General features: G+C 44.5%; 1 protein-coding gene across 3 annotated transcripts in view; it reads left to right on the forward strand.

The window, feature by feature from the left end:
• Window positions 1–13,570: 13,570 nt before the first annotated feature.
• The window catches only part of LOC148898212 (SITS-binding protein), a 50,599-nt gene continuing 46,098 nt past the window's right edge, over window positions 13,571–18,071 (forward strand). For 2 of the 3 annotated variants that reach the window (XM_088997287.1, XM_088997289.1), the window contains exons 1-3: window positions 13,571–14,034; window positions 14,120–14,730; window positions 17,035–17,206. In XM_088997287.1, the coding sequence (XP_088853413.1) occupies window positions 14,260–14,730; window positions 17,035–17,206 (643 nt within the window). In that variant the 5' untranslated portion in view covers window positions 13,571–14,034; window positions 14,120–14,259. The remainder of the gene's footprint in view (window positions 14,035–14,119; window positions 14,731–17,034; window positions 17,207–18,071) is intronic. The other variant, XM_088997288.1, reaches the window with a different exon arrangement.

Genomic DNA, 18,071 nt, shown 5'->3' on the forward strand with positions numbered 1-18,071 from the left:
AAGGCTCGACGCTGCGTACCCCCCTGCCGCCACTAGGCTCCGGGAAACTCCCAACGCCAGCACCCAGTAGCAGCCGTGGGCGCCGGCAACGAAAGCAAGCTGCTTTTCATCACGGACTCCTCGTCAGGTAGACGTTTTCTTGTGGACAGCGGAGCACAAGTAAACCTGCTGACGCCCACCGCCACGGACAAGACGGCAGGTGGGTGCGGGCCTCCCCTGCGTGCTTCCACGGACGTGAATTCAAGTGGAACTTTATTGTTGCCTCGATCACAATCCCGACAATCGGCGCAGATTTTCTATGTGCTCACGGACTACTTGTGGACAGTGCTAACCGTCGTTTGATTGACGCCATATCGTTCGTGACTTTCCCGTGTGAGGCTAGAGGGCTCGGAGCATTAAATCACGCAAATTATCTAACGTCAGGTAACGTTTACAAGCGTCTGCTGACCGATTTCCCGTCGTTAACTACCCCCGCCTTTTCCAATTCCGATACGAAACACGGGGTAGAGCATTTCATCCCCACTGTCGGCCTGCCGGTTTTTGCCCGCGCTCGTCGTCTCGATGCGGCAAAATTGGCAATGGCGAAAGGGGAGTTCGCGACGATGGTGCGCTTGGGCGTCGTGAGGCGTTCCAACAGCCCGTGGGCCTCACCATTACACATAGTGCCCAAACGTGAGGGTTCTTGATGGCCGTGCGGTGATTTTCGTCGGCTTAATAAAATAACCACACATGACCGTTACCCCATCCCGCACATTCAAGATTTTTCCGCACATTTGGCCGGCGCCGGGATGTTTTCTAAAGTAGATCTAGTTCGCGGTTACAACCAGGTGCCGGTACGGGCAGAGGATGTGCCAAAAACTGCGGTGATTACCCCATTTGGCCTCTTTGAATTTCTCCGCATGCTTTTTGGCCCGAAGGGGGCGGCACAGACCCTTCAATGACTGATCGACTCAGTCTTGCGATCCCTTGATTTTGTATTTGTCTATCTCAATGACATCCTTGTGGCCAGCCCTTCACCGGAGGAACACCTGTCACAGTCACACTTAACTAAGGTTTTCAAGCATCTTGATTCGCACAACCTTATCGTTAACCCTGTGAAGTGCCAATTTGGTCTGTCCAAGATCGATTTCTTGGGGCACCGCATTACCCGCCAAAGTGCAGGCAGTGGTGGATTTCCCCCGCCCGGCCACAGTTAAGGCTCTGCAGGAGTTTTTGGGCATGATCAATTTTTACAACCGGTTTCTTCCTCACAAAAAAGAAGGCTAATGACCCCGTCGAATGGGCCCCGCAACGAGCACAGTCCTTTCAACGAGCAAAGGACTCTTCTGGTCCACCCGATCTCAACCGCACAAGTAGCCTTGACTACCGATGCATCTGATATTGCCATAGGGGCGGTGGTTGAGCAGCTTGTGGAGAACGAATGGCAGCCCCTTGCATTTTTCAGTCGGAAGCTGCAAGATAACGAATGCAAGTATAGTTTTTTCGACAGAGAGTTATTAGCACTCTATCTTGCAACGCACCATTTTCGTTTCCTCCTCGAGGGGCGCCGGTTCACCACATATGTGGATCACAAACAACTCTCATTCGCCATGTCGAAGGTGACTGAACGGCATTTAGCGGCCATTTCGGAATTCACAACAGACATTCAGCATGTGGCTGGAAAATGCAACCCTGTGGCCGATTGCTTGTCACGCGCAATCGTGTGTCCAGTCCAGCTCGGGGTGATTTTTCAGAGATGGCCACCGCGCAATCTGAGGATCCGGACATCCACGAACTCAAGGCAGCAGGCACGGCCCTGAAACTTGAGGAGGTGGCACTGTGTGAGGGGGGTTCCGCTCTCCTCTGCGATGTGTCTACGGGTGGCACTCGTCCAGTGGTTCCGCAGGAGTGGCGTCGGCAAATTTTTGATTCTATCCATTCCCTCTCACACCCTGGCGTCCAGGCATCAGGGAAACTACTTGGGGCCAAGTTTGTCTGGCCCGGGTTACGAAAGGACGTCAGGAAGTGGGCAGCTGCTTGCGTGGCATGTCAGCGCGCCAAAGTCCACTGGCACACCCGGGCAAACCTGGAAACTTTTCCGAATCCGGCCAGGAGATTTGACCACGTCCATGTGGATCTGGTCGGACCCCTCCCTCCTTCACAGGGCGTAACACATCTCCTCACTATGGTCGATCGGACCACTAGATGGCCGGAAGCAGTCCCCCTGTCCTCCACGACCTCGGCAGATATAGCCCGCGCATTTCCATCGTCCTAGGTCGCACGTTTCGGCACGCCATCCGATATCACCTCGGACAGAGGCCCCCAGTTTGTGTCTGAGCTCTGGTCTGCCATGGCGCAGTCCTTGGATGTGTAGGTACATCGCACTATGGCCTACCACCCGCAGGCAAACAGGATGTGTGAACGTGTCCACCGGTCACTTAAAGCCGCGCTACGGGCCGCACTATCCAACGGTAACTGGGTCGACCAGCTTCCGTGGGTCCTGCTCGGGTTACGTTCGGCCCCAAAAGAAGACCTTAACGCCGCTCTGGCAGAGTTAGTGCTGGGTCAGCCACTCCACGTTCCTGGTGGTTCCCTCCAACTGCCGTACGATGACCCGTTTAGAGTGCTCGAACACGGTCAAAAGAGTTTTGTGCTCGATATGGGTGGGCGAAGGGAGGGCATTTCAATAGACAGACTCAAACCGGCTCATTTACTTGCAGGCGAGGACGTTTCGCCGGCCCAGGTCCCACCGCGGCATGCCAAGGTAGAGTGTCGTTCCCCCACTCAGGTCTCATCGGGATCACCTGCCCGAATGATTTCACCTCCAACACCGAACGACGGACTGCGTAGTCGTTGTGGCAGGCTGGTCAAGCCCCCTGCAACATTTTCACCTTTACCTTCCTTCTGGGTGTTCTGGGGGGGCTGTGTGGTGGGCACTCGGACCAGGCATCTCACCCAGCAGGTGCACGGGAGGGGGCGGGTTTATGTTACATATATTTCACTGCATTTTCTGTTTGAGTTAGATCCCCTTGTTAGCCATTGGAATAAACACGTCTCCACATTCAGTCGTGTGTGCTCTTTCCTCAACGGCTACAATTCACTAATTTACGGAGCTCCTAAGTAGTATAGTCCTGTTCATAAAGTAAGAATAAAAGATAACATCAAAGAATTGAACTAATAACAAAAACAATAACCATAGTAGAAAAACGTATCCTGTGACTGCAGTGTCCTTGAGAGTTTTCAAAGGCGCTTCTAAATGAAATGAAATGTATTATTATTATTATTATTATTATTATTATTATTAATTAATAATATTGTTGTTAAAATACTAAAACATTGTCGGCCCCCGAGGCCTAAAAATATATTTTATGGTAAATTTTAAGATGGACAGAGTAAATCCTTGAACAGAACGCTGAACAGAAGTTCATTCCAAAGAAAATTACTGAAAACAGAAAAAGATGATCGTCTCTGAAGAAAAGTTATGTTTAATTTATGTCAATACTAAACAGAATTATACAATAAAAATCCATTATTGAAAATGTATTTATGTTGATCATCCTCTCGTTCCGTGAAATATCTGCAGGGTACAGGTGTGTGACCTTATTGCATTTTGCCCCAAGCCGACCACCAACCCTCACAGAGACATGTTTTTACAAGGAAACTCTTTATTTTATGACTGGCTGTTTTTTATATCATGCAATAAAACACTATTTATGTTGCTAGAAAACGAAGTTGGACTGGCTAATATGATGCCCTGAATGGCAGTGATGTGCAGTCAGTCAGGGGAGGCAGGTGAGGCCGTGCCTCCTGTCATTATATAATTATATATCAAATGAAAAAATAAATTAAACAGTTATATTTATTTAGTGATTTGTACTTTAAAGTTATTTTCCATTTAACTTCACCATTTTTGGATTTTTTTTTTTCAAAATCACTGAATTTTCACATTTCCATTCAAATTCAATTTCACATTTCCGTTCAAATACTAAGTAGAGACGAGCGGTGAGATAGCAGCCGGCTGTGCCTCACCATGGATTGCGCAATGACTATGCTAACTGTGCTCGCTTGCTCTGCAGTGAGACCACACTGCTGTCCCTCTGCATATCGCTATTAAAGTGTTCAAACACTTTTAGTATATTAACTAAATTTCTACAGTTTAGCTGGTGTATATAATGTAGAGTCACTTTACATTATAAACACTGTACTACAGTGTTTATTTTATTTTTATCAAAGCTGTGTGCACAGTTCTCCTGCCTCATGACATGGGGCGCTGGTGATTACAGAGATTCTTCTTGCGCCTCCTCGGCTGCAGAATAATAGAATCAATGAGAGCAAGCTACAGTAAACAGTTAGCAAGTTAAGTGCAACCATCCAGTCATTTTTTCGTGTTGCTTGGCCTTATTTTCAGAATGCAGGATTACATCTCTAAATTTAAAGAAATAGAGAGGCTTTTAAAACTGAAAAAAGATAAGGAAGGCTTCTACAAAGAAGGTATCGATGCCTTTCTTCAGAAGGAGCGGCGCATGGACTTCATTTATAAGTAAAGGGAACACAATACTGTTTTTTTATTCTTTTTTTCTATACTACAGTTTATATAAAGAATGCTGACATGACATTTTAAACAAATAACGTTAACTGTTGCCTATCAAATGGTGGATAAGCTACTGTTCTTCTTTTCCTTTCGGCTTTTCCCCTCAGGGGTCGCCACAGCGAATCAATGTCCTCCATCCCGGTTTTGTGCATCCTCTTCTCTCACACCAGCTACCTTCATGTCCTCTTTGACCACATCCATAAACCTCCTCTTCGGTCTTCCTCTCGGTCTCCTGCCTGGCAGTTCAAGGCTCAGCATCCTTCTCCCAATATGGTCACTCTCTCTCCCGTGGACATGTCCAAACCATCTCAGTCTGGCTCTCTGACTTTCTCTCCAAACCCTTAATATGAGTTGTCCCTCTAATGTACTCATTCCTGATCCTATCCAACCTGGTCACTCCAAAGAAAATCTCAACATCTTCAGCTCTGCTACCTCCAGCTCTGCTTCCTGTCTTTTCTTCAGTGGCACTGTCTCCAGTCCAAACATCATGGCTGGTCTCACCACGGTTTTATACACTTTTCCTTTCATCCTAGCTGAAACCCTTCTATCACACATCACACCTGACATTTTTATCCAGCCGCTCCAGCCTGCCTGGACACGCTTCTTCACCTCTTTTCCACACTCTCCATTGCTCTGGACAGTTGACCCCAAGTACTTAAAATCCTCCACCTTATTTACCTCTTCCCCCTGTAGCATCACTCTTGCACTTGGATCCCTCTCATTCACACACATATATTCCGTCTTGCTGCGACTGATCTTCATTCCTCTCCTTTCCAGGGCATATCTCCACAGCTCTAGTCTCTCCGCCACCTGTTCCCTGTTCTCGCTACAGATCACAATGTCATCTGCAAACATCATGGTCCAAGGAGATTCTTGTCTAATATCGTCTGTCAGCCTGTCCATCACCATAGCAAACAAGAAGGGGCTCAGAGCTGACCCCTGGTGGAGTCCCACCTCCACCTTGAATTCCTCAGTCATACCGACAGCACACCTCACAACTGTCTTACAGTCATGATACATGTCTTGTACCGCTCTAACATACTTTTCCGTCACTCCAGACTTCCTCATGCAATGCCACAGCTCTTCTCTGGGCACCCTGTCATATGCTTTCTCCAGATCTACAAAGACACAATTCAATTCCTTCTGACCTTCTCTGTACTTCTCTATCAGCATACTTAAAGCAAACACTGCATCTGTCGTACTCTTTTTTGGCATGAAGCCATACTGCTGCTCACAAATGTTCACTTCTGCTCTTAGTCTAGCTTCAACTATTCTTTCCCAGAGTTTCATTGTATGGCTCATCAACTTTATTCCTATGTAATTACCATTAACTCTGCACATCTCCTTTGTTCTTAAAAATGGGCACGAGTACACTTTGTCTCCATTCTTCAGGCATCTGTTCACCATCTAAGATCTTGTTGAATAACCCAGTCAGGAACACCACCGCCACCTCTCCAAGACACTTCCATACCCCGATTGGTTCCTCTTCAGTGCCCTCCTCACTTCATCCTTGCTAATGCTTGCTACGTCTTGGTCCACAACAGTCACGTCTTCTACTCTTTGTTCCTTCTCATTTTCCTCATTCATCTATTCTTCAAAGTACTCTTTCCATCTTGCCATCACACTACTGGCACCTGTTAATACATTGCCATCTCTATCCTTAATCACCCGAACCTGCTGCAGGTCCTTACCGTCTTTGTCTCTCTGTCTCCCCAGCCTGTAAAGATCAGTCTCACCTTCCTTGCTGTCTAGCTGAGCATACAAGTCATCACAGGCCTCTTGTTTGGCCTTTGCCACCATTACTTTAACCATGCGCTGCATCTCCTTGTACTGCTGTCTACTCTCGTCCGTCCTCTCAGTGTCTCACATCTTCTTTGCTAACCTCTTTCTCTGTATACACTCCTGCACCTCCCCATTCCACCACCAAGTCTCCTTATCCACCTTTCTTCCACTCGATACACCAAGTACTTTCCGACCCGTGTCTCTGATTATGTTTGCTGTAGTTTGCCAGTCATGCCACCCAGTGCTTGTCTAACCTCCTTCCTAAATGTCATGCAACACTCTTCCTTTTTCAACTTACACCATTTTGTCCTCACTTCAGCCTTTGGTTTCTTCATCTTCCTCACTACAAGCGTCATCCTACACACCACCAACCTATGCTGTCTGGCTACACTCTCACCAACCACTACTTTGCAGTCACTGATTTCCTTTAGATGGCGCCGTTGACACAAAATGTAGTCAACCTGTGTACTTCTGCCTCCACTCTTGTAGGTCACCCTATGTTCTTGTCTCTTCTGAAAGAAAGTATTCACAAGAGCCATTTCCATTCTCTTAGCAAAGTCAACCACCATCTGTCCTTCAGCGTTCCTCATCTGGAGTCCAAACCTGCCCATCACCTCCTCATCATCTTTGTTTCCTGCGCCAACATGTCAATTGAAGTCTCCACCAATTATAACCCTCTCACTTCTCGGGATGTTCTGTATGACTTCATCAAAGTCCAACCAAAATTTCTCCTTCTCCGCCAGCTCACATCCTACTTGTGGGGCATACCCACAAACAACAATGAACATCACACCTTCAATTTCTAGCTTCAGACTCATCATTCTATCTGATACTCTTTTTACTTCTAAGACATTCCTAACAAACTCCTCTTTTAAGATAACCCCAACTCCATTTCTCTTTCTGTCTTCACCATGATAGAACAACTTAAACCCTGACCCTAAGCTTCTAGCCTTGCTTCCTTTCCACCTGGTCTCCTGGACACACAGTATGTCTACCTTCCTTCTCTGCATCTGCATCATGTCAACCAGCTCTCTACCTTTACCTGTCATTGTTCCTACATTCAAAGTTCCTACTCTTAGTTCTATACTCTTGGCGTTCCATTTCTCTCTTTTCCTCCGGGCACACCTCCCTCCTCTCCTTCTTCGACCAACAGTAGTCCATTTTCCACTGGCACCCTGAAGGTCAACAGTACCAATGGCGGCCGTTGTTAACCCGGGCCTCGACCGATCCGGTATGGGATTCATAGGTTTGATTCGCATATTTGTTTTGGCAATTTTTTTTTACGTCGGATGCCCTTTCTGACACAACCCTCTGTATTTATCCGGGTATGGGACCGGCACAATAAGTCACTGGCTTGTGCCCCCTTGTGGCTACATTTGAATAAGCTACTCTGTAGAGTTCATATGTTTGTAAAACTGACTCTGATGACGTCATTGCCTCACTAGCCATGAACTTCACCCCAAGTCACTGCTGAATGGTAAACACCACAGTTCGTTTATCTTTAACCTTCCGGATACGCATTATCACTCAGTACTTGTAGCACTAAAGAGAGAGCAGCAGAGGGAGACTCCATCCTACTTCTGTTATCGAAGGCTACGTTATATGTGGTTGAATAGAATAGCCACTTAAAATTAATTATTTGAGTTGACAGCATATTTTTTCTGTTACTGCAAACTTCATCAAGACTGATAGGTTGAGTACCTCTAATATAGCTTGTGACACCTCAAGCTCATGCAAAAAAAACTACTCGGATAGTTTTTTTATAAGTGCAAGGGACAACGATGAAGCAATCACCCTTTGTGTCAGCAAAGAGCGAATCCAAAATCCAGTAGTTGGTATTTTGGCTTTACTAATTCAATCTTTGCAGTAACTTTTTCAATTCTCCTTTTTCATTATACTGTTGCCGATGACTTGGAGACGATTCCACCTAAGCTACGTATAAGGTGAGCTGGTCTCCAGACAATCGCCGCAATATAGAACAAATCTGGAAGTAAATTCTATTGTCCCATCATACATATCTTCCTTTCTCGCTTTTCTCTCTCTAGCTGGGAAAGCAGCCTGCCATTCTCGATACCCATTCGCAAACACACAATTGATCTTGTATTTCCAACTCACCTGTAGCATCCTACATCATACCGACATCTCAAAGGCCTTTGTCTTCCAAATGTCACCCTGCTTCCAGCGCACCTATTTATTTTCATGCGCATCTCTTTTGTCCCACATCCTAATTAGATGAATGGTGACATCTCGTGGAAACGCTAATCTCGGACTCATTACAGGTGTACAGTCTGTATCATCCCTGACCATCGTGCCAAGATGTTTGAGATTGTCTGGTTGGTTGATTCCATTTTTTTTTTGCTTGTGCATTTTTCCACATTTCTACTTTTGAGCATGCAAACAATGTGGCATTACTAGCAGTGCGGACATTTCATGTTGCTGCTCCACCTGCAGTCCGCAAATCTCCTTCACATCTGTGATAATGGCTCAACTCAACTTTATTTATGGAGCACTTTAAAACAACAACAGTTGTAAACAAATTGCTGTACATGGAGCAAAGATTGGTCATACAAGAACAAAGACAGTTTAAAAATAAAGTAATAACATAAAAAAAATAGAAAGTTTGTATCACAGGGATTTGATAGTGAAAGCTCGCTTTCTGTTGCGCACACCGCAAAGCGATGAAATGTATTATGACCGTTCTGTAGACATGTAACGGGAGTCTGTCTCTCCTCACTTCAGATTTAGCTTCCATTTTAAATGTTTTTGCTGAGAGGTATGTATTGGAGGTGTCATGTGTTTAATGGCCTTATAGAGGGCAGACGTGCTAACACACATGGGTGGACAGCCACTCACACTTCAAACACATACTGGTAATTGAGAGAGTGATCATCATTCTACTACTCATTTGAATTAGATAGGCAAGCAGCAAAATATTCACCAGGGAAAGAGAAAAAAAATACTGACACAGTATTGTGTGTGTGTGTGTGTGTGTGAGAGAGAGAGAGAGAGAGAGAGAGAGAGAGAGAGAGAGAGAGAGAGAGAGAGAGAGAGAGAGAGAGAGAGAGAGAGAGAGAGAGAGAGAGAGAGAGAGAGAGAGAGAGAGAGAGAGAGAGAACGACAATGAAGCTTCAGGTTTTGGACATTGGATTTTTTTTTTTTGGGACACAGAGGGAGAAATAGAGAGGTGGATCGACAGAAATAATCAGGTGAAAAGTAATGTCGACCCGCCAGGTGTGGACGCTTGGAAATTTACCGTTTCAAAGGCAGTCGGGAACAAATCGGTATTGAATAACCTGGAGAGAAAACAAAGGGAAGTTGTAAATTAAAGATCCAGACTGCAGACGGAAAGATTGCAATGAATAGTGAGCTCTTCTGTTTGAGCAATTTCCCTGAAGTCACTTTGTCTTAAGAAAAGATATCTGTAGCTTTACTTTGCCAAGGAAAAATAATGTCACTTTTACCTTTATGTGTATCACCGTGGTTTCTATCTATAAATCAGTTTCACATACCTCCTCTGTAAACCAAGCAACTGCATTTTAGTTATAGTATCGCAATTTTGACTCCTGCTGTTCAATATATCTTGAAACCATGTCAATTCAAGATGTGTGCGTGTCCCTTAGATCGTAAATTAAGTTTAAACTACTGGCCAAAAAGGCATTGTGGCAGCGATTCTAGGATTAGAAATGACTTAATTTGACTCAGCCGTCTTTAGCCAGTACCTTCGGTAGGATGCACCCTGAACTGGTTGCCAGCCAATCGCAGGGCACACAATGATTAACACCATTACCACTGACAAGAATACGCCTATTGACCCATTCAGAGTGACCACTTAACCCATCATACATTTAGGGGGAATTTGGAAGGAAACCCATTGAAAGCTTTTTTCCTTTCATGAATTGTTTTCGAAATGTCACAGTCTTGTGGACACCAGGACTCTTCATTATGTGGAACGCATTGAAATTCAGCATTCCGTTGATGTAGTTGTGGTCAGCCACGGAGCCCTTTGAGGTGGCCGTTACAGCCCAATGGCACAGTCTTGTGTGTTTGTCAGCCCCTATCTTTCGTGTGACTTTTGGTAGCACTGTCTTTTGGTTAGGATAACAAAAAAGTCATGTTCTATAGAAATGGTTCTTAACCTTTTTCCTTGTTTGCCAACCAGTTCTCGCACCCCCTCCCAGAATTAGTAAGTAACAAATCTAAATTCAAACTACCGTATTTTCCTGCGCACCAGACTCTAAGGCACACCGTCAATTAATTGAATTACATGTTTAAAAATGTTGTCCTTATGTAAGGCACGCTGCATTATAAGGCGCGACAGCAGAGGCTGGGGTTGTTTTATATACAGTAAAGTCTCGTTATATCGATATTCAAGGGAGTCCGAAAAAATATCGATATAACCGGGACTATCGATATATCCGACCCTGTTTGCATGTAATTTTCTCCGTGCGTGCATAGAAATAGTATCGATATAACCGGGACTATCGATATATCCGATATCGTTATAACGAGACTTTACTGTATTCCAGCATGGAACATGGACCCCCCTTGGGAACATTCTTGCACCTGTTGGTTAAGAACCACTGTTGTATATAACCACCAACCATACATAGATGGGATGAGAGGTTTTAAAGAGTGCAATTTTGGACCAAAAAAAACCCCAATTGGGAAATCAAAAGTAATTTGTCTTCAAAACTAAATGGCCTCACTCCTCCTTACCTCTCCGAGCTCATCCACCTCAACACACCTTACCGACGCCTCTGGTCTGCTGACCAGACATTATTAGATGTGCTCAAAACTAATTAGAGGCTGAGAGGGGATGGAGCCTTAGCTGTTGCTCGTCCCACTCTCTGGAATATTCCCCACTGAATATTCGGAAAGCCCCCTCGCTGCCCATCTTTAAAACCTGTCATAAAACTCACTTGCACTTTTTGGCATTCGACTCAGCATGATTCCGACTTGATCTTGGTTTTACTCCATGGTGCTTTCTATGAACTTTGCTTTAATTTTTTACTGCTTTATTTCCTTTATATGATACCTGTCCTTGTGAAGCGCTTTGTTGCAGCTTCAGCTGTTGTTAAAGCGCTATATACATCAATATGTATTGTATTGCATTTATTTTTTCACGGTTTTAGCACATAAGATCATCTGCAAGAATGTTGCAAATAAAATGTTATATGTAACCATTAAAATGGCACACTGTTTGACTTTGCACAAAGATTCCAACACAGTCTAAATGAAGCTATTTCATTCGCAAACTATCAATTTACCCCTTCGCCTTTGCTATCAACACAAATTCAGTGGTAGAAAAAACTGGCCAATTACGGTGTCACGGTTTGCAAGGTGGTGATGGCGGGTGCGGATCCCAAAAAGCAGGCAGGAGTGAGTAGGAGGTTGTTTGACAAATTGTATTAAAATAAAGGTCAGCAGGAACAAAATGTAAAACATCAAAATCAACTGAACAGAAATATACAAAGTAGCAAAAGAAGACCAAAAGTAAAAGTCCGCCAAGGTTAAACAAACACATACACAATGCATGCAGCAAACAATGCAGCAAACAATGAACCGACAACGGATGATCGTACCGGGTGTCCTTTTAAGTGTCAGTGATTATAACGACCAGCACCTGCGAGGCTGCCGGCAGGGCTGACGTCGTTATCCGTTGGTCGCCAATCTGATCGGGACGACCAGCACCTGTGCAGGCGGGGCCGACAGCGCCCCCCGTTGGTCGCCAACCAGATCATGACATACGGAGTGATTTTTCTTTTTTTCTTCATGCCCTGTGTTCACACTCTCTGAGGGAGTGGAGCGTGCCAATCAACAGCCCTCGGTCTATTTATAGCTGGAAGGGATGGGAATGGCAGAGGACGGGGGGTTTGGGTGTTGGATGGTGTGTAAATTCAGACAACCCCCTCCCCTGGATGTTCCGTTGAAGTCAGAAGCCTGACCTCTAACCCATGAGCCTGACCGCTCCACTACCCATGTTGAACTTGGGCACGCATGCATGCTTGGACGCATTATCCCTTACTTCTGGCTCTGACAGAGTTATGTGATGGATTAGGATCTGAGGGGGAACTGACACGCATAAACAGGGACAAGAGCAACTGATTTTCAAGTTATGTCAGCAAGCATTCTTGGGACATCTGGTGTGGCACCGTGGAGCACCATAACCAAATGTAGCATGATTGCTAAAAACGGGTATTATTATTTTTTTATTCACATTATTTTTAATGTATTGTTAATTGTTATGGTGATCATGATTATTAGGATTATGAAGAGAAGGCAGAGGGAATCTGAGCTATGTCACTTAGATTGCAAAGTGCTGACAAAGCACTTAAAATGTTTACATGTGTTCTGCACAGCCACGAAACGTGAACTGTTTTAAGCAATTCATTCATGGCTGAGCTGCATTGTGTCAAAGTGTTGTTCAGTGGCACAATGTTTACACTGTGATTTCAGACATGTTAGATGGTGACAGTCCAAATAGTATCATGATTGCCACCTTGGACAAAACACGCTGCCATTCATTCGGGCACACTGACAAACAAGTTGTGGCCTTCAATTATCGGCGATATACAAAATTAGAACCAAATAACAATTCTCGTGTACAATAAATGGCAATTGATCATGAACACAAAATGATTTTACCTGTATTCACTTGATGCTCTCTGAACTGCTTTGGAAATGACCAGTTTGATAACCGCTTGCTTCATGTCAAAATTGAACTCTTTGCTCACTTTTACTGTGCTTTTTGCTTCTACATTCAGACACTGAATTCGCAGTGTGCGTTTTTAATGTTGGCTCACCTCATTATCAGTGCATATTCACTAATCTGAATGATTGATGTTCGTTGTTCGTTGGATGTTCTGATTAAATATTGCATATGTAGATCTTCAAACCTCGATTGATAGATGGATAGAGAAAGAGAGAGAGAAAGAGAAAGAGAGAGAGAGAGAGAGAGAGAGAGAGAGAGAGAGAGAGAGAGAGAGAGAGAGAGAGAGAGAGAGAGAGAGAGAGAGAGAGAGAGAGAGAGAGAGAGAGAGAGAGAGAGAGAGAGAGAGAGAGAGAGAGAGAGAGAGAGAGAGAGAGAGAGAGAGAGAGAGAGAGAGAGAGAGAGAGAAGAGAGAGAGAGAGAGAGAGAGAGAGAGAGAGAGCAAAATCACAACATACGCTTATGTAAAATTTCGGCGCTCATGTTTTTGGCAGGCTCACATCCTTCTCTGCTCTCCAAGAAAACGCGGAATGCAACAAGATCATCTGTGACTGAGGTATGGAAAAGATCCACACGTGGCATGACGCCTGTGACCACGCACTCGAACGCGCCACAAACCCTGCCACTTGGACTGCACACCCTTTACGCACGCAAAGCGCACAGATAGTGCGCGGCCACACATGGGGGGTCTCTCCCGTTTCGTAGTCAACCCTGATCGCTTCGCCGACACTGGAAACTCTGTTGTTCTGGAAAACCCTACCGGTTCCCCTCAAACCTCCCCACCCCCATGTCCCTCTCTCCACCTTTCATGTGAAGAAAGAGCGCAGCGTTACGTCAGACGGTGCGGGCTAAGCGACAGCGAGTCTTTCAGGGTATTCGCGGGCACCGCTGCCAAACTCCACTTGGGGCAGCTCACCACTTTGTTGCGGCCAATGCACGTCAAGTCAAGCTTTTAAAAAAGCGGCACTATGTGGTAAGTCAACTCTCCATTCCTACTGTTTTGCTACCCACGCCGATTTTCTCACATGGCATGTCTGTTGCTGTGCCGCACCGTACAGGGTGTGCAGATAACACAAGAAAAGAGAACATATACCCTAACACCCTGACGGCATGATGAAGCAGCAACAGAGTCGTTTGGCGCACAGAGCTTTCTGCAGTATTTCTTGGTGTTTGTTTTTTTGCTGATCTCAAAAACAACATGCCTCACGCTCGAAATAGGAACCCTAGCCCTATTCCAGAGGTAACATGGGACACGGGCTTGAAGGAGATGAATGAGACGTGGAAAGGAGCGATTGCGTGTCTCGGGGTGGCCATCTTCTTTGTAATGACCATTGGGATCATATACTGGCAAGTGGTGGACCAGCCCAACAAGAACTGGATCATTAAGGGGACTTTGAGCGGATTGATCTGGGAAAGAAGAACCCACTCGCTGGTGATCCAGACCCTGACGGAGGACAAGACCTACGTGGAGATAGACGTTGGGAACGTGGGGAACTCTGACCTGGAGGTTCCGTTCGTGAGAAACCTGTGCTGGCTCAACAAGACTGAGTTCTGCTACACGTGGGACGCGGTGGCCGAGATCAAAATTTCCTTGGATGTGAATGAGGACATGGAGACTGAGTGCTACAGTATGACATGGACGCCGGTGCAGTGCCATGTGCAGCTTAAGGTAGATGGGCTTCCTCTCACTCTCATTTGTGTTCATGCAGAAATACATTTTTTTTGTGGTTTCCATTTAATGCGCAAGCCCGGCCTGAAAACAAACAAACAAACAAACAAGCAAACACATTATTTCAAAAGTGGGCATCCTGGTAGCCTAGTAGGTAGTACGGCAACTTCATGGTGCAGAGGTCATGAATTCAAATCTGGTCTCCCAGTGTGGAGTTTGCATGTTCTCCCCGGGCCTGCGTGGGTCTTCTCTGGTTTCCTCCCACATTCCAACATCAGTGATACTTCAGCTCCCGAACATAATTGGTTCCCAGAAAGTGTGTGTAAGCCAAAAAGTTCGTCTTCTGAGCATTTATTTCCCATAAGAAACAATTCAAATGAGACTAATCCGTTCCCAGGTCCCCATAAAACATAATTTTCTACTAAATAAGACTTAAAACTACACAAAAATATACCGTATTTTATGTATAATAAATGTTCTATTGTATTGTAATTAAAAAAATAAATTGTACTCTATAATAAAGTCATTTTATTTACCTTTGTTATGGTACTTGTCAATAGATGATGAACTTCCAGGTTGCCTCTTGATGATATCCGAGTGAAGTTGCCGTGCTTTCTCTGCGATAATACCCTCACTTACACTGTCCCCTGCTAGCTGCTTTTCATTAATCCAAATCAACAGTTTTTCAACCTCTTCTATTGCCCTACGTGGTTGCCTAGACAATACAGAAACACCCTTAGCTACACACGCACCCTTAATAGCTTCCTTGATCTTAAGGATGGTAGCAATGGTAGACTTAGCGTACTATTACTGTGACGCTAAGTCACACAAACGCACACCTCGTCCGTGTTTTTCAATGATCTCCTGCTTCTGCTCGACCATAATTTTCTTTCGTGTCTTTTTCAGCTTAACACTAGCCTGTGGTGGGGGCTTTTTCGGTCCCGTAAGAGCAAAAGTACACTGATAAAAAAAACCACGTCCGAACTCAATGAAAAGGGGTGGCGAAATCGAGTCCACAAACCACCGTGGCACTGTTCGACTGTGTGATTTGGTGTTGTTCCGCCAGCCACCGTGATGCTGTTCGACCGCGTGGTTTGGTGTTCTTCTGCCGAAAACTAGTTCGCCAGCCAAGACTATATGCTCGCGAATTGTTCGTGAGGTGAAAAGTTTGGGAGCTGAAGTGTTCCTCAGCGGAGGTATCACTGTACATGCATGTCAGGCTGATTGAACACTCTAAATTGTCCCTAGGTGTGAATGTGAGACTGAGTGGTTGTTTGTTTTATGTGTGCCTTGCAATTGGATGGCAACCAATTCAGGTGCAAGGCAATTGCTTCACTGTTATGGGCAATGGATTTTTAAATCATGTTCGGTGTTGCATTGTGTAATTTGTGTTGTTTACCCAGTAAAACTAAATAACTCATTTAGCTTCTCAAACGGAAATCATTTGGCAAAACAGTCATCTAGCAAGAACCAATCAATTAAGTAAAATCTGACTATAAATGATAACACTGACTTGAGGAAGATGTAGTTAATTGATATTAATAAATGTATTATCCAGGTTGTTTGTTTTGCATTTGTGTCAAATGGACTGCATTCTAATGAATGCACCAGTAATATACATATTCACTCATTTTGAGCTTACAAGAAAGAAAACCAAACTATACTGTAAATACCTCCCTGAACTGATTTAATATTGCACACCATTGCAAACTAATTTCAAAAACAATTCTGGTTTAAAACATTGCATTGTGCTAAAGTGTGTACGTCCGTCTGTAAATCCAAAAACAACACACTGTTATTATGTTTTCTATAAAACTGTATAATTGCAGACATTTCAACCATTCTGTGTCAAAACATTTCTGTATTTAACAAGACTGGCACATATTGTACTTTCCGTCGGCTTAATTCTAAAAGACAATTCATTGTTGGCATGCTCAGTGAGGTTAATCTGTCCCCACCACCATAACTCCCTGTCATGTGGCATGATTGCTCAGGCTCAAAAAATCTTTACAAACACACAATTTCCAAAATCCCGCTGGGTGCCACTCAGCTGACCACTTGGCAGCCCTCCCAAAAGTCTTGACAAGGGCTCAGACTTATATAACGTCAAAGATATGTTTTTAATTGTTTTTGCCCACCCCCCCAAAAAAAAAGTTGACCAATAAAGTACAAAAAGAGAATGTACAGTACGTGTGTCTTTTGATTCTCAATCACAAAAAAATGTTTGTGTCATCAACCTACAAGTTCCTCGAGCAACATTTTGTTGTTGTGTTTTCATACATGACAACTCCTTGGGCCTGTCAGGACTGCTTCTCCATGACAAACGTATCCTGGTACGGCGGCGCCAGTGTCAACGGTCAGACGTGGCCTATAAATGATCAAAACACCACCATGCAGCCCTTCATTGTCAGCGATCTCAAAGAGAATCCTGACGGTTTTGGCTCAGCTCTCGAGCGATACTTCCTTGGCTCATCAGGTAAGAGCTTGTACTTTAAAGGACAACCGACGTCTCCAGACAAGTTGGTCCATAATTTGTAAAATGGCTTCAAATGACTTCTACTGAGCGTATTTTACAAGGATTCCACCGCATATAGCTATATTTTATGTTTTAAAACTCGCGCTGAATATTCCGGAAGGTTTGTTTTTGAGTTGGCGACGAGTCCGTACGTGACGTCACTGAAGGAACACCCCTGACCGAAAAAAGGACACATTGTAGCAGTCCTTCCATCACGTCAATATATTTTGCTGTACTTGTTTGGTCTGAAAACGTCATGTTGCACCAAAAAGAGCCAGAAGAGGGCGACCAAGCTCCATGTAAGGAATTTATCAGCCTGTGGAAACGGGCTGATTAATTCCTCACACGGAGCTTGGTCGCCATTTTCTGCCTCTTTTTTGGTGATACATTTCCCACCAATGTTGCCTCAAAATGGCACGGAATAAATTCTTTAATCGATTGCAAACATGCATGCTTTCCTCCTCAGAACTATTTGAATCATATTCATAACTGGATTTGTAACAAGAAAGCATATTCTCCGAATCTGAAGCCATTGTTTTGATTCTCCAGCAATGCAAGACGTCTTGGCATGACGTCACGAATTGGGGTCGGGACTTTCTGAAAATGCCCAATTCGCAGCTCAATTTTTTGCAGATTTTGGACACTTTAAGTATTTTTATTGGTGTTTTGCATTTGAATAAAAATATCATACCGCGGGTTTTGGGTATTGGATGCTATAAAACGTTTTTCTGATGTCAGTTAGGAAACAAAAAAGTGACATCGGTTGTCCTTTAAATCATTTTAATACTCAATGTGTTATGTTCATGCACCATTGGACTTAATTGTG

The sequence above is a fragment of the Hippocampus bargibanti genome, linkage group LG05 (assembly GCF_051943395.1).
Source record: "Hippocampus bargibanti isolate YZ-2025 linkage group LG05, ASM5194339v1, whole genome shotgun sequence".
Taxonomy (NCBI): Eukaryota; Metazoa; Chordata; class Actinopteri; order Syngnathiformes; family Syngnathidae; genus Hippocampus; species Hippocampus bargibanti.